Source organism: Euprymna scolopes, chromosome 2, assembly GCF_053919585.1.
Source record: "Euprymna scolopes isolate OS-2025 chromosome 2, ASM5391958v1, whole genome shotgun sequence".
Classification (NCBI taxonomy): Eukaryota; Metazoa; Mollusca; class Cephalopoda; order Sepiida; family Sepiolidae; genus Euprymna; species Euprymna scolopes.
The window spans coordinates 116,698,571-116,724,801 of NC_136483.1; the positions used below are offsets into that span (position 1 = coordinate 116,698,571).

Below are 26,231 nucleotides of genomic sequence, written 5' to 3' on the forward strand. Positions count from 1 at the left end.
GTGAGACAGACACGTCTAGCACTTGCTGGTTATATTAGTCGCCATGATGAACCGGAAAGAAAGCGCCTACTTTGGACTCCAGACACAAAAAGGAGAGTTGGACGTCCATGTCACTGAAATCCATTATTGAAGAGGAAACTGGTCTGGCAAGAACTGAGCTGGTTGCTGCAATGGCCGACTAAGAACTCTAGCAATCAGAATTTGTTCACATTTCACCTGCACCTATTGGCATTGGATGAAACAACAACAACAACTAATGTTGGGAAAAAATTCAATTTTGACTTTTTATATGTTAACAGTTTCAAAAAGGTTGTGTGTCTATTGTTTAAAGTTGAAGTAACTTGAAATAGAGCATTTTGATTTCATTGTTAGCTCAAGAAATGAGCCCAACTCTCACAATTTTTTAATCATGACATAGATAATCGATTCAGCTACATTATTTTTGTTTTTCTGCTACAAAAGTGATACATAAAGTATGAATTCGTTTTATATAATGGTCTGAGTGTTAAGTAATGATCAGGAAACCTCGGTTCAACTTTGAGTTGGGTCATACCAAAGACACAAAAACAATGGTACTTTATGCCCCCTTGCTAAATACTCAGCAACAGTAAAGATCAAGAGTAAATAAAGTAATCTTAGAAAATGAGTGGTGCCCTCCCCTACATCTCAGTGTAGTAACTAATTAAATGAGAACCTTCAGGTTGTCCTCAACTATGATTGATCACTTTACTTTTTACAGATAAGGAGTAAAAAACAAAATAAAAAATAATGAAAGAAAAGAGAAGTAAATGGATTGAAACTTTTACAAAGATTTTGCTGTCACAGCGATGATTCAGTGGTAATGGGGGTGGAAGACCAAGATGACTGCATTATGAATGACCTCATGAATATAAATAATAAAGTAAAAGCTTGCACAAATACAAACGGATAAAGAAATATTTTTCTGCGTTTATAGCACACATGATAAGAATACAAATATTGTTTTACTCTCAATATATTGGTCACAAAAACAAAGACTAACTTTTTTTTGAAAAGAAAATAGTAATCATTTTTAAGAGTAACATAATTAATTATCTCCAGTTCATAAAGAACATGCTACAAATTGGAACGCCACTGGAAAATGGTTTGAACACTTAAAAACATAACATATAAGAACACAGAATACACACACACACACACACACACACACACACACACACACACACACACACACACACACACACACACATATATATGATTTTTTTGAGGATTGGTTTCTTCTATGGAAAGCAACCATTTATTAAGTTACCTGACGAGAACTTCTGGTTTTAACTGACCTTTTCTCTGAAATGTTCTGTGTAATAAAAAAATATCTTGCTCTTATTTTACTGAGCAATCTTAATAACCTCATTAAATTCATTATCACTCTTGAATACCTTTAACCTAATTGGAACGCCTCTGGAAAATGGTTTGAATACCATATATATATATGAACAAATGATTAATCAAACATGTTAAAAGACATCTTGAAAAAGAGTTAAAAACATATTATTTAATTTTAAAAAAGGAAGCACAAGATAAGTGGATAGTCCTTAATCCGCAGAGTTTCGAAGAAATACTCTCCTTCTCATCAGAGGGCAAGAATTAGCAAAATGCAGGATCGGATTTTGCATATAAAAGTATTTAATGAAACTACAAGTAAGTCACAGATCTTACTTGGTTAAAAAAAGGGTGAGGTAAGGGGAACAGGAGGCAAAAGAAAAATGATAAAAAGATTTCACATGAATGAATAGTCCGGTGAAGGGTAAAAATCCAAAAATGGTAAAATCCAAAACGGTCGAATTTAAAATTTCAATCCAATGGGTAAATTCCAAATGGTCCAAAATAATCCAAAAGGCAGAGTTCCTTGGAAAAAAGCGCAAATGGAATGAATTCCAAATCATTAAAAGAAAAGCACTGGAGATAATATTTAAAATTTCTTAAACTTGGCCATTTATTTGTTCTTCTGATCAGTTTTCTTAATTTAATTCTGGGACTTTCACGTGCATATCTAAGCTGACCTAATTATTAACGCTAACTTTTGCGCTTTTTGTCTGGGTCAGTTTGACCTTGCTTTTCAAATTTAAACTTTTACCGCTTTTTTTTTTTTTTTTTTTTTTTTTTAAACCTTAATTTTTTTGATTCATCCAGCCTTGACAGACGTGTTTTAAATATTATCTCCAGTGCTTTTCTTTTAATGATTTGGAATTCATTCCATTTGCGCTTTTACAAATTTAAACGTAAGGAATAAAATTAAAAACTTAATACAGTTATTGATTAAAGGTTGTTTAAAATTGTTTAAAACTATAAATATGTTGGTATTATGGATAATAAATTAATAAGAAAATAGGTTATTGTGTTAAAATGGACAAAGATTTAATGGACTAAAATATGTTAGTTCAATAAAAATAACATAATTAATAATATAATTAATAATATGCTCACATGGGAACCGTGAATAGTTATAAAGTGGATATATATCGATAAATAAATATATATATACAGATACATCCATACATACATATAAAAGCATATATATATATATATATATATATATATATATATATATATATATATATATATATATATATATATATATACTTTTACATAACCATAGCATCCGATTATGTATTTTAAAAGAAGGAATATTTTAAATTTCATTTTTTAGCCACAGGAAGATATATCTTGCTTTTTTCTGTTTTAATCATCACTATGGTTAAGAGAACTTACAGAGAAAGAGGGACCAAATCTGTAACGAGGGAAAAGAGGGTGTAAGGAGAAAGAGAGAGCAGAGAGAGAAGATGAGAGAGTCAAAACAAAGGCTTAACAGGAATGTATAGGACATATCTCAACACACCCTCCACTCCTTAAGGATGAGTCAGCTATTTGACAAAGCTGCAGAGTATTGTGCACCCCTAGACTCCTCTGGTTCTAGGATGCATACCGCCAAAAATGGACAAATGGAATAAAGAGAGAGAAGGAGAATATGGATGAAAAGGAAGAAGAGAGAAAAGGAGAAAGAAACTAAAGACATTTTTGGCAATTCTCAGCAACAACAATCACAGCTTTTGAACAGTAAAGCTGGAACTTTATGATCATGTGGACCATGAAAAAAAGCCTGGACAGGCAAACTCTTTGATGTGGATAAAAGAGAGACAACAGTTACTGACAAAATGTCAAGAGAGAACATGACAACATGTAAATTCGTCTTCATAAGTGAACGTACTGAAAGTGGAGATACTGCAAATACAGCCTGAAGAAAAAAAATGATCTGAATGAACCATGTTACTGCGAATGTAAAAGGGTAAAAATCCTACACAAACAAACAGAAATTAATTGTAAATCTGACCTCGCCTTGCTTTCTCTCATTCTCTCTCGGTGAATTGATATTTTGTTTTGTTATTTCTTTCTTTTGCCTTTCTTTTTGTTTATTGATACGTTTTCCACTTGGCATTTTTAGACATCATCGTAAGATTCCCTCCCACCCCTGTGATTTGTTTTTTATCTTCTTTTGCTCCCCCTTAGTTTATTTTCCTTTCACTGGGTTGTTCATTCGTCTACTCCATATTTTATGGGTCTTGAAAGAGCCTCCTGATTTTTCAGCACAATATATTGAACCCAAAGGACTTTCCTTTTTTTTTTTTTCCTTAATTTTTTTTTTTGTACATAGTCCCAACGTGTGGTGTAATCGAAACAATACATGCGTACATACACATATCCATATCAATGCTGACATAATAATATACTACTAAAAATAAATTATACTAAAAATAAAAAATGTTGACATAATAATATACTACTAAAAATAAATTATACTAAAAATAAAAAATGCTGACATAATAATATACTACTAAAAGTAAATTATACTAAAAATAAAAAATGCTGACATAATAATATACTACTAAAAATAAATTATACTAAAAATAAAAAATGCTGACATAATAATATACTACTAAAAATAAATTATACTAAAAATAAAAAATGCTGACATAATAATATACTACTAAAAATAAATTATACTAAAAATAAAAAATGCTGACATAATAATATACTACTAAAAATAAATTATACTAAAAATAAAAAATGCTGACATAATAATATACTACTAAAAATAAATTATACTAAAAATAAAAAATGCTGACATAATAATATACTACTTAAAATAAATTATACTAAAAATAAAAAATGCTGACATAATAATATACTACTAAAAATAAATTATACTAAAAATAAAAAATGCTGACATAATAATATACTACTAAAAATAAATTATACTAAAAATAAAAAATGCTGACATAATAATATACTACTAAAAATAAATTATACTAAAAATAAAAAATGCTGACATAATAATATACTACTAAAAATAAATTATACTAAAAATAAAAAATGCTGACATAATAATATACTACTAAAAATAAATTATACTAAAAATAAAAAATGCTGACATAATAATATACTACTAAAAATAAATTATACTAAAAATAAAAAATGCTGACATAATAATATACTACTAAAAATAAATTATACTAAAAATAAAAAATGCTGACATAATAATATACTACTAAAAATAAATTATACTAAAAATAAAAAATGCTGACATAATAATATACTACTAAAAATAAATTATACTAAAAATAAAAAAATGCTGACATAATAATATACTACTAAAAATAAATTATACTAAAAATAAAAAAAGCTGACAAAATAATATACTACTAAAAATAAATTATACTAAAAATAAAAAATGCTGACATAATAATATACTACTAAAAATAAATTATACTAAAAATAAAAAATGCTGACATAATAATATACTACTAAAAATAAATTATACTAAAAATAAAAAAAGCTGACAAAATAATATACTACTAAAAATAAATTATACTAAAAATAAAAAATGCTGACATAATAATATACTGCTAAAAATAAAAAATGCTGACATAATAATATACTACTAAAAATAGATCAAAAGAAAAATTTTACGATACTAAAATTACATTGAGTTAAGATGTGAACGTTGAAAAAAATATCTATGCAATGAGAAATGTACACAAAATACAGCAGATCACTTTGTATTGGTGCATTGTTGGCACATTTATTGTCTCTCTTGGAAGTCTATTCCAAGGTTCAGGGACCCATATTTTTTTTTTCTTACAAAGTAGTCACCACTTATCAAGGCCTGGAAGCCACTCGGAGATAAGGGTTATTGCATGTACAGTACGTTAGTATTGAAGATTTGATAAAGTGTCTTACTTAAGGGGGCTGTTCATCAGAAATTTGTTTATGTTGGACTTGAAGACATCCAGGTTTTAGTCAGGTGGGAAACAGGCAAACGGAACAGAGTTCCACAGGCGTGCACTTCTAAGAAAGAAGCTTTGTTCATGGAATCTACGTTTTGGTTTTAGCACAGATAAAGAGTGGGGAAAATATTGAGAAATTGTCCACCGCCCCCCTCCAGTTTAATTGAAATTGGCGGTGAGATAGTTTCTTGTGGTGTCCGTGTATATTGCTTTCTGATGCAGGATTGAATAATAGATCCTTAAGTATACAGAATGATTATTAAGGAAATTGTAGGCCAAAGTTAGATCACTGCATAATGATCGACATTCAAGGGAGAAAATCTCATAGCCATGCACTGTTCAAGTAGCCAATCATTCAGATCTTTTCAGATGCTAAATATTACATATTAAATATGAAGTAGAAGCCTCGTCATCATACTCTAATAGTGGTCTGATGAGGAAGACATAAAATGGGTGAAATATTTAAAGAATGAGTTTGCAGAAAGAACATTGAATGAGAAATAGTGCCTCTTACTTTGTTTGCAGCCTGAATGCAATGATTAGATGGTTTCAAGGACGATAATGTATCTGAATATTGATATTTGATTATGATGCGCTAGTTGGGTTTCATCTTCCTTTTACCAAAAAAAAAACATTTTGCTTAGTTTTATTTAAAAGCAAAAGTTAATCTAGCTAGAAAAATCGTTACAGTGGAGACAAAAATAATGACCTAAAAAAAAAACTGTATCATGATTTTTTTTCTTAAGAATAACTAAAACAATCTAAGGGATATAATTCTTTAATTTATCACCCGAATGTTAAAATGGGAGTTAGTTCCCTTATAAGATAACATCTTTCCCAATCTCTATATTAGTACATTTATGTAAACACTTTGCACATGATGGACATTATTATTTTTTTCTAAATTTAGTATAATAACCACACAATAAAAGCTAAAATTTGATTAAAAAAATGTACAAACAAACAAAAAAGTTAAGCTAATATTGTGTAAACGAATAGCAAGGAATAGATACAGCTTGTAACATGATTTCATATTTCTGTTCTTGTGTATTTTCAGGCATTACATCTCTGTGCTTTGGACAGTGGTGAAAATATAGTAAGTATCTCATTGGTTGGGAAGGTTATATACTTGCTGTGAAATATTTAATAAAATAACATTAATTTCAACACTTTGAAAACATGAAAGAATTAAATTAGAGATTAATAGCTGTTAAATTAATGAAACCTTATAAAACCTGGCTAAAAGTAAATATAATAGCAATGTAAACGAAGATACTCTTAAAGGATTGATATTACCTTCATTCTCTCTTTCTCTCTCTCTTTCAATATATAGAGAGAGTGAGAGAAATAAAAAGGAACAAATCAAATTATGTGTTCATCAAGATTGATCTCATTCATCCAGAGGAAGTCTTGAAATAAAGACGAAACGTTGATGAACACATAACTCGATTTGTTCTTTTTTATTTCTCTCTCTTTCTTATATACATATATATATATATATATATATATATATATATATATATATATATATATATATATATATATATATATATATATAAATTGAAAGAGAGAGAAAAAGAGAGACTAAGGACACTGCCAGGCACATGAAATACCTTTATGTGAAATTTCATAAAAGCTGGTCCAGCTATTTTCGAGTCCATAGGGAACTCTCTCTCTCTCTCACACACACACACACACACACACACACACACACACACACACACACACACACACAGAGAGTCCCTTTTATATAATAGTAGATAGATAGAGATACATATTATATTAATATTTTTTTTAAATTTCAGCATCAATACCACACAAAAATTGAAGAATTTCTAGAAAAGGTTCAAGCGCAAATGGGCAAATGCCTGGTAGAAAAGGTTGGTTCATTCTTCACAAATCTTTGCTAGCAACTATTTTACTAAAAAAATAAATAAATAAACATTTATTTTTATTTTTAAATTGCTTTGTGTGACTTTCCTAACGGTTTATTATTTTTCACAATTCAAATTCCTTAAGCATTTATTTGTTTTTGACATTTTGCTACAATATATCAGCGGCTTCTTCCTCACAAGGACAAATCTTTTAATCAGTCAACAAAGTTTGTTTTGAGTTTTATTCTCTTTAAAATGACTTTTTAACTTTAAATTTTATATTTATTGAATGATGTTGAAATTTTCAATAATATTTTTGTATTGAAAATAAAATAAAAAGAATACTTGTTAAAATGGGTGATGATTGCTGATTAAGCTAATGCCACTAAGATAAAAAAATTCAACTTTACTTATTTTAAAATGAATTATTCCCAAATCAAATTATGTAATTCTGTCAATTAAACCAGTACAATTTTAAATATATACATGACATTCATTTTTATAATTTTAAATATTTACCTAAGAATTATTTTTACAGTAAGCAGAGAATATTTATTGTTTAAAAAATAATTAAGTTAAAATATAATTTTAAATCAAATAAAGAAGAGGCATATTCTTTTTATTTATTTAAGGAATATTTAACAATGACAATTATTTTACTTTCTAATTAATAGTATTGATCCTTACCGACATTTATTATTTCAAAAGAAATTTTATTGTTTTCAGTAAATTAAACAGATTGTAGAAGGCACCATGGAATTTCCATAGAATCTCACTAGTTATATATATTTTACTTGTTATGTGGGTTTACAGACATGTTCTGTCTCTTCATTAGACTATGGCAGCACAAAAGGTTGACTATTATGATGTTTAAATGCTTTTGTGAATCTATTTTTTTTAAGTGCTAGTAAAGCTATTTGTCCAAGAATCTGTAAAATTATTTAGCTATAGAATAATATGCTAAGATAATTTAAAGTTCATGTGTGCAGTATCACCTTCTACCTCCTCTTTTTAAAAGATGGGATTGTTCGATCATCGAAGATGAAATGCAATGAAAGTAATGTAAAAAAAATTATTTGATGTTGCTGTTGTGTTGAACGTAAAACTAAAACATATTCTTAACCTTCAGACTAGGATCAAAGTGTAGTATTTTTCCACATATGGTACAATAATATTGTGGGATTTGCATTTGTACTGGTTGTCCATAAAATGAAAATAATAACACAAACTCCTAGAAGGGTTTTAGCAATAGACCTCTATAGTGAGATATATTCTGGAACTACATTAACCAGACGGCTTAGGTACGTTTCAGACTAAACAAACATGCTACAATGATATTGTAGTGTTTGCATGCATGCCGGACGTCCATATAATGGCGATATTTTTAAACATTGCAGCAATGCACAACAAATGAAAGATACAACTGTAGAATTTCTATGGTTCTCGTAAGTAGTAGAATAATTTGTGTGGAAGCAGAAGACAAACTTTTAGTCAATGTGGAGTGAATAAATTTATTTCTGGAACCAAGCAAAGAAAGAAAAATATTTTGTGCTAAAAAAATTGATATCGCTCATATTCAAACAGTGAACACAGATTTTATGCATACACACACGCACACATGAAATAAACATATACATTAATTTATCTTTTATATCATTCAAAATTTCTACTGATATTTTGAAATTGGTGCTACAGCAGCTTCATATACATACGTGCATAAAATAAATACATTAATTTATCATTAATGTCGTACATATGCACACGTATTGAATGTATATATGTAAAATACAACTTTTTTAATTTGTAAAATTTTAAAGTAGTATATGCATTCTAGATATGTTGGTCCATTAAAATGGGCAAAAGTCATAGCCCATTAACATAGGATGAACATTTTATGCCAAATTGATGGTTGAATATGGTTTAATTTGTGCTCATTTTTGCATTGAATATTTATACTTATTAATCCCTAACTGTGCGTCGAATGGATACCATAATTCTTAGTTTGCTAAACTTTATCACAACAAAGGTTGATAAAAAATTTCAGGCAGATCAGCTCAATAGATTCTGAGAAAAATGGAACAGATTAAGAGAAATATAATATAGGTGAGAAATTCATAAAATATGAAACATTTAAAATAATCCATTTTTTTTTTCCATTATTTAACTTCTCTTCTATCTCTGCCTGCCTTGTTTTTTTTTTCCTCTTACGAGTAATGTACATGATAGCATTCTGTTTGCTTTCTAAGCTGAAAAATTTTATTTAATTGCCTATTTTTGTTTCTTGTATTTTGTATTTTTTGTTGGAAGTGGCAGTGACAGTGAATATTGTTTTTATGTATTGACTCTAGATTATATAAAAGCTCCAATCGGTAATTTCTTTCCAAGTAATCACAGAAAAATATTCACTTCCAAATCTTGTATTTTATATAGAGTCCCAAACACAGCATTTTTCCTTTCTCTTTTTTCCTTTATTTATCTGATACATCATATGGGACATTTTTAAAAGCTAACCTTGGCCTTTTGTCAACACAACAAGATCCTTTCACAAACTAATAAATACACATTAAATACACATTAAACATAAATACACATTAACACATAAATACACATTAAATACACATTAACACATAAATACACATTAAACATAAATACACATTAAACAATGCTTCAAGCAAACTATATTAACCTCTTAAATATTTTTCTGCTTTTGTATTGAAGTGAATTTTTAAATTTCTTTCTTCCTTTATTTTGCAGCTTCTTTCAGTTTTGGAATCTGTCCTAAGTAAACTTGCGCGCTATGACGAGGGCACCTTCTTTTCGTCAATTCTGTCACTGACTGTAAGTATTGTACACATCGACTTGTCTTTTTTTATAATGAATCAATGCATCTAAATATGTTCATGTCTATCTATCCATCTATCTATCTATTTTAATGTACAATGCCCCTTTTGGTCACATATATTTATACGAGTGAATATCATTAAGTGAAAAGGTTTATAATTAATTGGCATAATGTTAAGAGTGTTTACTAATGGTTAAGGAAATCAGAGTTCAATCCTCGGTCGAATCATGCCAAAGACTTAAACAAAAAAGGTACTTGATGCCCCCTTTCTAAACACTCAGCATTATAAGAAGAGGATCAAAAGCAAATGGAGCAATCCTGTGAATGGAGTAGCATATTCCTTTACACCTCAATGTAGCAGCTAATGAAAAGGAAGCCTTCGGGTTTCCCTTGACTATAGCTGATCACTTATCTTAGCATTTAGTTTATAAAAAGCTGCAGTAAGAACAATGACCTAATACCACTTGCAAAATACAGACAGCTGTTGTGGTTTAAATGTTGGAAAAAGAGCAAGAAGGCTTGGAAATGGTGAAATAAAATATATATTAACAGAAAATGCAGAAACGTATGTTGGTTGAATAGGACTCTGCTCAACTGGAAGGACAAACTAAGGTTACAACTCACTCTCACTGAGTCTCAGCTTCAGAATGCTCAATAGCAGAAACTGATTGACGGAAGTGACATCAGGAATAGTCCATTGTCAGAATCTCTAAGGGTGCCACTCCAACACACACCTACATGGATTTCCTAACATTCATAACTATGGCACTCCATTAAGGCTATTGTTAGCGCCTGAAGTTCAGTATGTCATTCATTGAGCATATTCCTGGTAAATCATAGGTAAATATCCATTATTCGTTAAGAATTAAGCTCAGTTCATGGAAATAATCAACAATGCTCCCATTCATTCCAGCTAAATAAATGTAATGAGTTCATGAAAGTACTCACTGACCCTAACCCTAACCCACTGACAAGCTGATTTCAGATAATTCACTGGAGGAATGCACTTGCATCCCAATTGGCAATATGGAGATATTGACTTTCTGTGTAGAAACTACATCATGATGGGATCTGATATATATTGACAGAAAGAAGACCTGGTGATCGGATCAGCATTTTCTCCAGTACTAGCCATATGGAATATTGAGGAAATGGCGCTATGATCAACACCACTAACACCAATAATGCGGCTACAATATGTGGATGATACATTCATACTCTGGCCTTACCAGGAAGATGTTCATACATTAATGGATTATGTGAACTTTATCCATCCATCTATATAGTTCACTGTGGAAAAAGAACATAATAACAAATTATCATTCTTAGATGTCCTGATAACTCGCACTGGTCAGGGGTTTATGTTATCTGTATATCGAAAGCCAAATTTCACTGGACAGTACCTAAACTTCAATATCGACCATCCATATATTATAAAAAAAGGAATTGTCTGTTGCCTACAACACTGGGTAAAAGCAATATGTAGTAACATCAGTGCATATCAAGAGGAGATGGACAGTTTAAGAGAAACCCTCCACTGAAACAACTATCCAGGAAGCAAGACGTCAGCTCCAAGAAATCTGGACCAGACACCAAAGGATACCAGCTGAAAACTCACCACAGTTTGTATGCCATACATGAAGGGCTTTTCGGAAAAACTTAAAAAAATATGTAATCCATACAATATTATCAGGACAGTATTCAGGCACTATTTGACTCTCTGGAAACATCTTGTGCGAGTCAACCCCTCTTCTAAAAAAATAATAATATCAGATCCCATGTAAATGTGGAAAACTATGCAAAGGTGAGATATGTTGTCCACTAAAAGTAAGGTTATATGGAGGGAAAAGGAAAACCATCTACCCATATGGGATGAAGTAAAAATTATAAACAGAGAAAAATGATTGAGAATAAAACCACTCAAAGAAACAGCACGTGCTGGGTGACAATCAATTACTAAGTAGACCTAGTATAGAATTCCATATGATATGGGAACCATTAATTTTAAATAATAGATAATATATATAGTAATAAGCAGATAGTATTAAAATATACATATAGTAATAAGCAGATAGTACTAAAATATATATATAGTAATAATAATTAGAAATATTAACATCTAGAAGTAAAATTGATTTAAGGCTTCAAAAACTCATACTAGTGTATCCCAATATGGGGTCATTTTGCCGCAATCCTGCTTCACAAGACTGATTAGTATAACAAGGCCGTCTCCAGTCCCTAAATTCAGAGGCTAACCCTAAGTCACAGATGCTACACTCTTATCGCTGTCTAGTGATGGACTCTTCAAAATGTAACTGGACACTTACTTGTCACTGGAACTACTGCTCTGATATTCAGAGCACACAAAATGTGCATGATCCTAAGTCTGGGTGGCAACACTTTTAATTTGTGGGTTTTCCATTCGTTGTCAGATGCTGTTGTTGAGTTCTTCTTGTAGTGCTTTAGTAAATGGCTGGGATATTGCTTCTCACCATGCAGTCTGGGCTGGTTGTAGTGTTGGCACTGTAAATATGTGTGTTTTCAAATCAAAGCAATAAAACCCAGAGATCATTTTCTTATAAATAAGAATAATTATTCATAAGATATTTTAGGGTACACTTTGTGCAAAGGAAAATTAATTTTTTAACTTAGTTTCGTTCAGACAACTTCTTAGTCAGAGGAGGAAGAGATTTTCAACTTAGCTCTTCTAAGAAGTTATCCAGCCCAAAGCTGAGATGTGTACTCTTTGACAGCCAGTAAGCAAGTTCTCTCTTGCCAAACACATTGTTTTTTTTATGGAACCCTAATTCTGACCACCATCTCTTTGAATTTAGCATTTCCTCCTCTATCATTTAGAGATTACCCTTTCTCTTCTATTCTCTTTCTCTCCTATTTTCTTTCTTCTTCTGAATCTCTTTTCTTTCTTTTTCTCTCTTAATCAATATCTCTTTAATTCTCCTTCTCTCTTTCTATCTTGTGAGGTCGTTTTGTTTTTCAAGTTAATTCTTATCATCTGCAAGGTGGTCTGTCACTTAACATAAAACATGTGGTCTACTGTTGATATCTTCATTGACACCAAATGTCCACTTTACTTAATTGAGAAATTACTTTTTTTGTACAATATCACTATAAAAATATATTCTATCATTCCTGAAATTTGGGCTGTCTTAAACCTTATGCCAAACACCCCACCTAACCCTTAGCCTGTAAGCAAGGTAGTTTGGTACTGCCCGGCACATGCAATAGCATTACACTTAGTACCTCTATAATTGATGGAATGGAAGCATGTTACCCTATGATTTAAATAAAGAGTTCCGCTTGAAATTCTATGCAGATTCTCAGTTCAACAGAAACATTCTCGAGTTCAACAAAATACATCTGAAGAGGGTCAGGTATATTTTGAAGGTCAGACCGAAACATTGTGAAAATGACACTCAAAATGAGAACAGTAGTCCAACAAATCCAAATAATATGAATTCTGGCTGCAATCGACGCATCTCCTTATACCTATACAGCATTCAAGAACTGATTATTTAGAAGAATATCATTGTCAAGATTCAGTTCGCTCCTTAGCATTACTCAAAACTTACATTGCATGCCACAAAGCGTTGATCTATGTCAAGAAAAAAATTATAATTCAATTTAATGTCTTTGAAAATATTCAGAATATCTTTTCATAGGGAAGCCATCTTTTTTTTTGCAGTTACAGATGGAAAGCTATTTTCTAAGGATAACTCAAATAATGTAAGATTTTATTTAAATTATAAATGGTAAAAATTAATTTTTAGAATAAACCACATATTTGTATAATAAAAATATTTTTCTGTGATTTATTTTAATGTAAAGTTTGTCACCTTTAAAAAGCACAAAATAATTTCCTTTTTAATATTTCACTGTATTTTCGTCATTATTACATTTGAGTCATGCGGGTTATACAATTAAGGTTGCCCTAAATGCCATAGCTTCTGTGTAAGATCAACATTCTTCACAGCGTAAACAAGTTCACTTCAGCTAAATCTAGAAATAGTTACTTACAAGTTTTATTTCATTGTCCCTTTAAATGCTCCTATAGTATATGCACCATTTGAATGTGTTATTTTATAATTTCTATTTTCATGTTGTTATAATATCATTTTGAAGGGTCATGTCCTGAAATGAACAACAATAATCTAATCCAATTTTGTGGCATCTACAAAATGCCAGAAATTATTAAAAAAAAAAAAAAATTCAACAAATTAAAAAAAAAAAAGCAATTTCTTTTTCTTTCTTTTTCCAGAAACCTGTTAATGAAATCGGAAAAGCTTATGTTGACTTTATGCGAGGAAACTTAGAACAACTACGACAAAGGCTCGCTGATGAATTATTAACACTCAATATATTTGAAGTAAGTAATTTACATATATATACATACATACATATCTGAGCAGCAACATAGTTTCCACAGAGAGAGATATCAAAATTCGCATCTCAAAAGCATGGGCCGCATTGGATGGGCTACATTCAGTATGGACTTCGAGGCTAACTAACAAGCTGAAAAGGCAGTTCTTCAGGGCAGTGGTAGAGTCTGTCCTTGTTTACGGTGCTACAAGCTGGACACTCACAAAAAGATTGGAAAGAAAACTAGACGGCATGCAAATACAGATAGATGAGGATATAATACACAGTATATCATAAACTAAATATGTTGTGGAGAAGAATATATGAAAGAAACAAAAAAGATAATGAGGCACAGGAAAAAATACAAATCAAACAAACTCTCATTTGTTGATCTGAACAAAACTAATTTCTACTTTTATTTTTATTATTTCCTGATTTTCATTATTTCGATTCTGTGTTATATATAATTATGGGAAAATACTCCTTTAAGTTTATAAAGTGCAAGTTTAAAGCCATACTATAAAGGGGAATACAAGACATATGTTTGCAAATTAACCTAGACATAAATAAATACATGGTTTTGTTTTTTATTGTAGCAATGGTATACCGGGCAAACCAAACTGATATGTGATTGGTTGACTGAGAGGTTAGACTTAAGTCTACATCCTTACCAACTAACATGTATCATGACCATCAACAAGGTAAGCACACTATTCAGGTTTGATATCCTTCACAAGGATTATACGTTTTGTCTGTCTTTTGTAAACAAGTGGTAAAAATTTTTTTCTTGATAAGTTTCTTGGGGGGGGGGGGGCTCTATGGAAACTAATTTTCTCTGTCTCCTGCTAATGCTGCATGAAAAGATAAATGCTTTTGAGTTTTTATTCTGATATTTATTTCATTTCAATATATATATAATTTTATTTTTTATTTCTTCAGAAATATTACTCAGATTTTGAATTACAAGGAGTTCCTGAAACTGTTCTTAACAGCAAAACATACCAGACAATATGTAGCCGCTTACAGGTTAGTAAAAATTAATTTCTAACACACATGCACATATATTTATACAAACACATACACATATATATGAGGGTCCTTTCAAAAGTAAGACCTCCTATCTTTTAATTCCAAAACTAAAATGTTAATACGAGCGACCCTTTATGCTCCAGAATTTATTTTTGTACATAGTCACCGTTGCATTTTTGTCAGCGATGAGCGATGTCTCAGTCATACAAGTTTAAAACATGTTTGTCACTCACATCTCTATTGCCATTCTGAAATCGATGAACCCATATCCTAACTGTACTGACATCAACTGTATCGACTTTGCTGTTCCATTTAATATTTTCTGCAGGGAGGAATTCAATGGTGCATCTTTGCTTTTGACACACTTCCATGACAGAGGTTGCTTTTTTTTTTTCTTTTTTTTTTTTTTGAGTCTTATACCGTTAATATCTACAATGGAGAGATGAAACTTGGAGATCATGAATGCGTAAGTTCATAACAATGCAATTTGCAATCCCCTCTGATTCATTTGGGCAGAATAAAAAATAGGAGGCATTACCTTTGGAGCGTCTCTTGTAAATATATATGTGAAAGCACACATACATGCACACACATATATTTCACAAAGTTAGCAACTTGAAATACTTGAAGTATTAATTTTAAATTATAAACATTTCATGCATAACTTTGTGGTAAACACAAAACAAAATCTTTATATGAAGGATCGATTGAAAATTAGGTACTTGTAAACAAAAACGTTTTTTAATTTTTTTCATAATAATATTTTGTATTCCTGCGCGTTACCAATAGAACACGAATAAAGAAAAGTTATAAACTGTTATACTTTTCGTAATTTATTAACATTTTAGTAATTCGATACAAATATATTTATTTTTTTAAATGTGATCGTAGATTAGAGGGAAAATAATCATGAATATTGGTTGAAGAAAATAAAAAATATTGCAAAACATAAATATCTGTTATAGTATAATCAAGGCAATCATTGAATTAAAAAAAAACAATAACAAATAAATAGTTCATTCATAAATATGCAAATTAGCCTTCTGATAATTATTGCATATACATAAAGAGAATATAAAAAAGATGCTACATTTGTTTCATAAAGTTAAATTTAATCCTTGTAGCATCTAATCAATGCAATTACCTAAATGAAAATATGTTACCTAATATTATGGTATACGATTAATGTTAAGAAATAGTTTATTGTATATGCATTTAAGAGTTTAGCAGATAGCCAAAGTAGTTGAAAAATGTCGAAATTTTACTTTTTACAAGGTATGAAGCTCAGAAATGTGAGGTTGAGACCTTCATGCAATAAATAATTTAGGTCAGTAAAAACAAATTGTAATTTCATAAAGAAAAATAATTTAGGTCAATAAATAAAAATAATTTAAGTTAATAAAGAAAAATAAAAATTTTTTTTACATCAATAAAGAAAATTAAAAAAATAGGTTAGTAAAGAAAAATTAGGTCAGTCAAAAGAATAGGTCAGTAAAGAAAATTAAAAAATAATTTAGGTCAATAAAGAAAAGTAAAAAAAATAATTTAGGTCAGTCAATAAAATAAAAAATAATGTAGAGCAGTAAAGAAAAATAAAAAATAATTTGGGTCAATAAAGAAAAAATATAGGTTAATCCGAAAATAGGTCAGTAAAGAAAAAAATATAGGTTAATCCGAAAATAGGTCAGTAAAGAAAAAATATAGGTTAATCCGAAAATATGTCAGTAAAAAAAAAATATAGGTTAATCCGAAAATAGGGCAGTAAAAAAAAAATATAGGTTAATCCGAAAATAGGGCAGTAAAGAAAAAATATAGGTTAATCCGAAAATATGTCAGTAAAAAAAAAATATAGGTTAATCCGAAAATAGGTTAGTAAAGAAAAAAATATAGGTTAATCCGAAAATAGGTCAGTAAAGAAAAAATATAGGTTAATCCGAAAATAGGTCAGTAAAGAAAAAATATAGGTTAATCCGAAAATATGTCAGTAAAGAAAAAAATATAGGTTAATCCGAAAATAGGTCAGTAAAGAAAAAATATAGGTTAATCCGAAAATAGGTCAGTAAAGAAAAAAATATAGGTTAATCCGAAAATAGGTCAGTAAAGAAAAAATATAGGTTAATCCGAAAATATGTCAGTAAAAAAAAAATATAGGTTAATCCGAAAATAGGGCAGTAAAGAAAAAATATAGGTTAATCCGAAAATAGGTCAGTAAAGAAAAAATATAGGTTAATCCGAAAATAGGTCAGTAAAGAAAAAATATAGGTTAATCCGAAAATAGGTCAGTAAAGAAAAAATATAGGTTAATCCGAAAATAGGTCAGTAAAGAAAAAATATAGGTTAATCCGAAAATAGGTCAGTAAAGAAAAAATTTTAAAAAATGAAGTCAGTAAATTAAAATATCTCATTTTAACATTATTTCTAGTCAGCCTAAGTTTTATTTTATCAAATCAAATTATATTTGTGCTAATATATTGGAATAAAAAAAGAAAGGGGATAGTCTGAATAGCTGTTTAGGTTTAACATTGGAAGTCCAACCAAGTTAATTTTATATATTGGATATGCACAAATACATATTTGGGAATATATTTCTGTCAATATTTTTTATGTATTACATTGGTTTTAGGTAAAAACACAGGTTGCATAGATAATACCATTATCAAATAAAATTGTTTAGCAATTATCTTTTGAATTGAGAACATAGAAATTTCACAGAAAGAAAAATGAGATAGGAACAGTATTTAAATTTGTACCTAAATTTCACCCAATTTTTGTTTAACTACTCATCTGTCAGACGTTAATGTTATTTGAAAGCCAGATATGAATAACTCAAATAAGTGTAAGAGACTTATTGGAAGTAATAAAAAAGATCTTTCATCTTAGAAACGATCGTATACCATCCCATCGTACAGAAAATTTTGTTGATATTGAATTCATGGAACTGATATAAATAATATCCTAGAATATATTTATTTCAGTTTATCCTCTCTTTTTTTCTCTCTCTCTCTTCCTCTCACTATATATCTATATATCTATATATATGTATATATATATATATATATATATATATATATATATATATATATATATATATAAAAGTGAACGTGTCTGTGTGTGTGTGTGCATGTCTGTGTGTGTGTCTGTGTACATTTCCCTATGCAATAACTCTGTCAATTTTTAGTCTACAGACTCGAAATTTGAAATACAGGGTACTGAAATTTGGGAAAATCGATGTGATCGGTTTTTGGCCAGAAATTTGCCGATTAAGGGTCAAAGTTCAACGATTTAACCTTTGAGAACTCTACCAAACTCCTCTGACAATTTTGGATCTACGCACTTAAAATTTTAGATATAGGTTCCTTGGACATGGATCTAACTTAATAATTTGAGCCCAAAACAATAAATTTTAAGGGGTCAAAGTTAAAAAAAATTTTAAGGGGTCAAAGTTAAAAAAAATTAACCTCTGTGGTCTCTTCCAAATTACTCAATTTCTGGTCTAAATATTTGAAATTTTACATAAAGGGTAGTCAGAGATAGGGCAAGCTTTTTCATCAGTTTGGGTCGAAACTTTTTAGTTACATATATATAAATGTATGTATGTATGTCTGTTTGCATGTCTGCCTTAAACTTTCAATAGAGGCGACGGATTTTACCAAGATCAGTATTGTTTTAAAGTTCGATCTTTCATATGACAAATATCGAAAAATTGGCTAAAAACATTTATATCTTCCCCTTCAACTAGGCACTTTTCTACAGGGGGGAGGGGTCACTTTTTTCGCTGATATTTTTGAAAGTTATCCTCTCCTTTAGATTGTCTAACCTTAATTTTAAAAAATGTCGCTTCCGGTTTGGCAGTGGTCATAACAGCATAAACGTTAGGTTTTATCCAAGCTGAAATGCTCGTATATATATATAAAAGATGAAAATGTATGTCTGTTACTTACCTAAAATCTAAAAAAGTATGTAACCAATTGCTTCGATATTTTGCTATGGCATTTTTATATATATATTTATATATATATATATATATATATATTCTTTTTTTTTTTTACGTGGGGATCACCACTTATCAAGGCCCGTAAGCCATTCGGTGATAAGGATTATTTTGTGTACAATAATCAATGGGATAATATCGTAGTAATAGTTGGTATTGGAGATTTGATAAAACGTCTTAATTAAGGAATTTGTTTATGTTGGACTTGAAGATGTCCAAGTTGTAGTCAGGTGGGAAACAGACAAACGGAAGAGAATTCCACAGGCGTGCACTTCTCAGAAAAAAGTTATGTTCATGGAATCTACGTTTTGATTTAGGCACAGATAAAGAGTGGGGGAAATTACTGACAGTAGTTTTAGCTAGACGGGTGTTTGTCATGAAGGATTGGCGAGGGGGGACCAGAGATTTGCCATGGAAATAATGATAAAACAAAGACAGGCTCGCAACGTCTCTTCTGTGGGAGAGAGGTTGCAGGGAAGAGAAAAGAGCATCCCCCACTAAGCCACGAAGCCTATTTTGTACTTTGTCAAGGCAGGATAGGCTGTTTTTTGAGGCTCCAGCCCAGATGTGGCAGCAGTATTCCATCCTTGGACGTACTTGGCTTTTATAGAGATAGAGAATTGCATCAGTAGTGAAATATCTTCTGGAGCGATAGAAAGATCCTACCATTTTCCCAGTGGCCCGGGCAACAAACTTTATATACGTGTTCCATTTCAGATCAGGAGTAAAGATCAAACCCAGGAGCTTGTCAAAACATGAAGCCTCCCCAAGACGAGAGCTATCCATTTCAATTGATGCTAGATGAGGAACAGAGCGTTGATGATGGTTAGGAGCTTGGTTTTAGATGCATTAAAAGTAACCAGCCATCTCTTTTCCCACTGAACGACACGCTCAAGATCAGAGGAGAGGGAATCAGAGAGAGCTTTGTTATTTACGGCCTTTGATGTGTTGCCGTAGATTGTCGTGTTATCAGCATAGATGTCAACGAATGAATTTAGTATGTGTTTTGGGAGATCATTGATGTAGATCAGTAACAGAGTTGGACCCAGGATGGACCCCTGGGGTACTCCAGCATTAATACTGTGGACCTCTGATTTCTGCCCATCAACCACTACTCTTATTAACCTATCAGAGAGAAATAATTTAATTATTGAGAAAACATTTCCAGTTATACCGTAGCTGGAAATCTTGTAAAGTAGGCCCTTATGCCAAACCTTATCGAAGGCCTTTGATATGTCAAGAGCAATTGCCCTAGAAAGGAAGCCTTTGTCGAGAGATTCACTAATCCTATGGGATATAACTGTTAGCACATCAGCTGTAGATCTGGCAGAACGGAAACCATATTGCATGTCACTAAGGAGGTTATTTCTGCTGAGATGGTTGACTACTTCTTTATTTAATATGGATTCCAGTAACTTACTCATGACACACAAGAGACTTATTGGTCTATACTGAGAGGGGGATGATTTATCATCTGAATTCTTAAATACAGGGCATACTGACGAGGTTTTCCAGGGTGTTGGAAAGCACTTCTCCTTAAGGCAACGCTTAAACAGTTTTGTAAGTATGGGGGCGAGTTCTGGTCGAAGCTTTTTCAACACTATTTGAATTGGAATGCCGTCTGGGCCAGTTGCTTTACTAGAATCAAGGTTCTTGATTAGTTTGGCGACCTCGTGCACAGATATTTGTGTGTTGGATAGGGTGTTGTCTGTTGTAGGAGGAAATACGGGGAGTTGATGGCCTTCGTCGCAGAGGGTGGAGTTAGCTGCAAAGTTCTTGGCAAATAGTTTGGCCTTGTCTGATGCTGATGAGATGACCTCAGGTCCATTGATGATGGTTGGGATAGAACGCACGCTTCTGTTCAGGATCCTGTTTGCTATTTGCCAAAACTGGTGGGAACCAAGCCACTGCTCAGCTACTTTGGATTTGATGGACTGAGCATATAGTTCTCTTGCATTTTTTATTACTCTTTTACAGTGGTTGCTGGCAGTCCTGAAAGCAGCTTTAGTCTCAGTACATCTATTATGTTTGTAGCTATGGAAAAAGTTATTTCTGTGCGCGACGACAGCAGCACATTCTGAGGAGAACCATGGCTGGTTGTTAGGTTTTTGTTGGAATTTTTTGGATGGTCTGAATCGGTCTATGCCTACAGTTAACCATTCGGTAAGGTCTGATACTATAGAGGGTACATCCTTTTTAAACATGGAATGCAGAGGTAGATCAGATATGAATGTACGGAAGCTATCCCAGTCAGCCATAAAGTATTGATATACAGTACGGTGGAGAGGTATATCTGAAGACTTATTACATTTCATTTTTATTTTAACTGATACAACTGTGTGATCGGAGGATCCCAGGGGAGATAGGATGGAACATGAACATAGCTCAGGGGAAGTTGTGAGAAAAAGGTCTAGAAGGCTTGCATATTGACCAGTAGTATCGGGCACACGGGTGGGTTCATGAACAATCTGAGTGAGGTCATAGGCAATGGCAAAATCATGACAGAACCTCCCCTCATCATCTGTCTTATTTGATCTTATATAATCCAAGCATGTTTTTATATATTTACGATGAAAAATATTACAATATTAAAATTTGTTTTTCAAAATTGTTTCTTCTCGACAAAAGTCGCTCATTTTTGAACATGGCAAAGAATTGTTTTTTTCATCATTTTTTTCTTAGTGATTGTTTTAGTATTTTGATTTTACACTAATACGGTTTATTTTCATATATTTGCTATCAAATAATAATAATAAAAAAATTTCCTCTGTCCCAACAAATGCTAAAAAATATTGAGTGTTACTTTAACTGTTAGAATTAGTCATATGCCTCAAAAACATTTTGACCAATCGTATATATCCGAGGATATTCATTTTTTAGTGGTCAGTATCTATTTTTTTATGTTAAACTAACAAATACATTTGTTTATACTTCTTATGCAATTATGTTGCAACATAAATAATAAATTATTCTTTAATTTATTGAGTTTTAATGTTACAATATAATTGCATAAAGAAGTATAAACGAATAGTAGTTATTGAAAAATGAACATTGAAATAATCCATGGCAGTGTATTGTCCAGTTTCAAGTTTATTCTCTTTCTCTCCCTCTGTTTCTGTCTTTTTCACTCTTTCTTTCTCTCTCTCTCCATCCACCTCTCCCTCTTTATCACCCCTCTATCTTTTTTTCCTTCCTCTCTCTCTAAGTCCTTCTCTATCCCGCCCCTCACCCCTTCTATCTCTATCTCTCTCTCCCTATCTCTCTTTCCTTCTCCTTCTATTTCTCTCTCTCTCTCTTTATCTCTCCCTTTTCATCTCTTAATGGTCCCTTCTCTCCCCTCCCTCTCCCCCTGTGTCTTTCTCCTCCTCTCTGTCTGTCTCTATCTCTCAATCCCTCTATCTCTGTCTCTTTATCTATCCTCCTCTCTTTTTCTCTCTTTTTATCTCTATATATATATCTCTCTCTCTCTATCTATCCCTCTCACTAATCTCTTTCACCATATTTTAGTCACGTAAATTACTTATAGTGAATAAGGTATTGTCAAAACATGGATAAATCCTATTTTTGTCACCTAAATTACTTACACTGCGAATAGAAAGTTATTTGAAAATGACTGCTAATTAGAACAGCACTGTGAGGAACTTTCTAATTAAATGGATTTTGGCAGCCATTCGATCACAAAATGACATAGCCTTGCTTCATCTGGAGAAGCTGTGACCTTACTACCAGGTGAAAGAACTGCTCGTTCTGCTTAGACATTCAATTTATCCAAACTCCCATGTGCAATATCTCCAAAATATCCACCATGGGAAAAATTTTGCATCAATTGTTGGAAATTGGGAACAGAAAAGTGCTGACTAATCCAAATTCAGGGTGAATAATTTCATTGCCTCATAACTTTTGTAATTTAGTTACATCAGATATTCAAATTAATTATAAGAATTCCAGCTGGTTGAGTGAACGAGCTATTCTTATAGCTCAAAATAAAGATGTCCATGAAGTTAATGATATTATTCAGTTTAAAATTCCAAATCCAATAGAAGTCTGTTGACACTTTTGTGGAAGCAGTTATTCAACAGAATTTTAAAATTCACTAGATTTGCCAGGAATGCCACCACATGTACGGCAATTGAAAATTGGTATACCAATTATCATGTTGTGAAGTATCAACCAGCTCAAGCTTTGCAACGGCAAGCAATTTGCAGTGAAAAAATTAATGAACAACATCATAAAAGCAACACTTTTGACAGGGCCATTCAAAGGTGAAGATGTCCTCATTCCACGCATTCCTATGATTCCACCAATTGCAATTCTCAATCCGATTGTTGTTTGCAATCACCATCAACAAAGCCCATCGACAATTTTTACAATTGTGAGGCTTACATCTACATACTGACTGTTTCTCACACGGGCAATTGTATGTTGCATGTTCTAGAGTAGATAAACCAGAAAATCTCTATATCTGCTCAGAAAATGGAACAACAAAAATATTGTGGAGCCGCAAGTACTGGAAAATTAAGCATATAAGGAACATGTATTTTCTTTTTCTTTTTTTAAATTTTTAAATTTTTTCCATTTCACTAAATTGAGCCACAACAATGCGTGGTAGCGTACAGCTAGTATATATATATATATATATATATATATATATATATATATATATATATATATATATATATATATATCTATGAACCTGAATAGGAGAGCAAAACTATCTAGATAGTAGAAGCTCTACACGGTTAAGAGGATCAATTCATATGTTAAATTAAAAACATGATGGATGAAAGTTACATAGAACTTTATTGTATCATCAGATCAATATATCTCTATCTCTATTCTTTTCTTTCTTTCTTCTATCTATTCTATCTATCTATCTATTTTATATTTATCTTCTTCTATCTATCTATCTATCTATCTATCTATCTATCTATCTATCTATCTCCTTCTATTTATTATTATTTTTTACTTAATAAAATAGGAAATTTTTTCTCCCCTTCACAAAATGACAGTATAGCTTTACAAATGATGCTCCCATATATAAATCAAAATTGCTCACACTAACTGGCATTACTCAATGAATGTTTTCCAGCTTTTATTCAATTTTATACTGAATCACAAGTTGCTACATTATTTATAAAGAGAGTAACTATTCCAAACAAGTCATAGCGAACCATAGTAGAAGGATAACTCACTCACTAAATATTTTTACTATGACTAGCTCAGTTAAGACCGGGATAAATATTTCATAGTATTGATTTTAGAGTCACATCCGTCATTATTTCTATTTTTGGCTATCCACATTTTCCCTCTTTCATACACATAATTATCTACTAAAATTATAAAGGCTCCCTTAATCATTTGCTCCTTCATTTTTCAGTGATTTCATTGGTTGAATACTTACATTCTGTCATTCCATAGTTTTCAATTAAATATTCAAAATGGCATCACTGATTTCTTAAAACAAATACAAAATCATTGCTATGGTTTACTCTTTTAGACTTTGCTTGCATTCGAATCTAAATTATGTTTTTGATTTCAATATTTCAATTCAGTTCTTATTTGCAAAAAATGAAAAAAAAATAATACCAAAACTAAATATAATCTCTTGAAGTAAAAACGAGCAATCAAATTAAATGTTTGCACACACACAAAAAAAATGACTTTGCTAACATTGACTTTTTGCATGTTTTTCTTTTTTTATACTTTAATTGCATTGAAAAGCAAAAACAAATATAAAATCATCGCTATCATTTACTCTTTCAGACTTTGCATTCACATTTAAATTATGTTCTTTTTTTCAATATTTCATTTTGTTTTATATATATATATATATATGAAAACATGTACAATCCATACATATAAATAAACCCAACTAGAATATCAGGGTCAGATTATGAATAGCCATTGATCCTTTTTTTTACAACATTGATCAGATCCACTATTCTAGAACGGGATGTTTCTGTTCAGTCTCAAGAGATAATGGATACCCCTGTAACAGTAGCTGCACATGTAATTGTCAGGCAAGGGTTGGGTCCAGTTGCAAGAGGAGGCCCAACAATGCCGAGTAAGTGGAGAGCACATACAACAACTGAACTTCCCAAATAGTCACCCATTTTAGTACTAACCAGGCTCAATGTTGCCTAACTTAAATAAATGATCTGAAGAGAACCAGCGTGTCAACATGATCAAATAATCAAAGTTTAATTTGCATTTTGTTGTGTGAGGGGGATTCTCTTAATGAATCTGTTCTAGCTTTGTACTATATTTCAAGCAAGCAATTTTGGTGCAATTTGAAAAGAATATTTAATAATATTTTTCTTACTTTACATTCCTTATATCTCCTTAGGCAACACCGAGAAACGGGTCCTGCTAGTATATATATTCTTTTAAATTTAAACCAAATTTTGGGTAATAGCTTCATAATGTATGCATTATTAGAGATCAAAATGTCTTAAGTTGAGAAAATTTATTACCATAATTATTTTTTTTAATACCTACAGAAACTAGTGTTTCATCCTTTCGGGAATCATCAGTGCAGGGTGTCATGATTACTGCCGGTCGGGAGATTCGAACCTGGCAATGAAGCCATATCTGACTCCATTAGCAAGGAACAAACCCACATAGCCAACATTAACCACGAGAAATACAGTTGAAATTTAAACATTTATTTTTAAATGTCAAGATGGTGATAGTGATCTAATGATTATGACATCGTGATTTGCGCATGTAAGCTAAATTGGCCGATATTTAACTTCAACTTTTAGTGCTCAACAATAAGAACCGAGTTTTTAAAGGGG

General features: G+C 31.2%; 1 protein-coding gene and 1 long non-coding RNA gene across 20 annotated transcripts in view; both read left to right on the plus strand.

The window, feature by feature from the left end:
- The window catches only part of LOC145294584 (calcium-dependent secretion activator 1-like), a 649,478-nt gene that overhangs the window by 619,122 nt on the left and 4,125 nt on the right, over window positions 1-26,231 (plus strand). For all 19 annotated transcript variants that reach the window (XM_080141411.1, XM_080141392.1, XM_080141393.1 and 16 more), the window contains 6 exons: window positions 6,379-6,417; window positions 7,127-7,201; window positions 9,950-10,033; window positions 14,314-14,421; window positions 15,011-15,115; window positions 15,354-15,440. In XM_080141411.1, the coding sequence (XP_079997537.1) occupies window positions 6,379-6,417; window positions 7,127-7,201; window positions 9,950-10,033; window positions 14,314-14,421; window positions 15,011-15,115; window positions 15,354-15,440 (498 nt within the window). The remainder of the gene's footprint in view (window positions 1-6,378; window positions 6,418-7,126; window positions 7,202-9,949; window positions 10,034-14,313; window positions 14,422-15,010; window positions 15,116-15,353; window positions 15,441-26,231) is intronic.
- LOC145294781 (uncharacterized) lies at window positions 16,806-17,153 on the plus strand. Its single transcript, XR_013869873.1, has 2 exons — window positions 16,806-16,930; window positions 16,961-17,153. It is a non-coding gene; the product is annotated as an uncharacterized LOC145294781 (long non-coding RNA).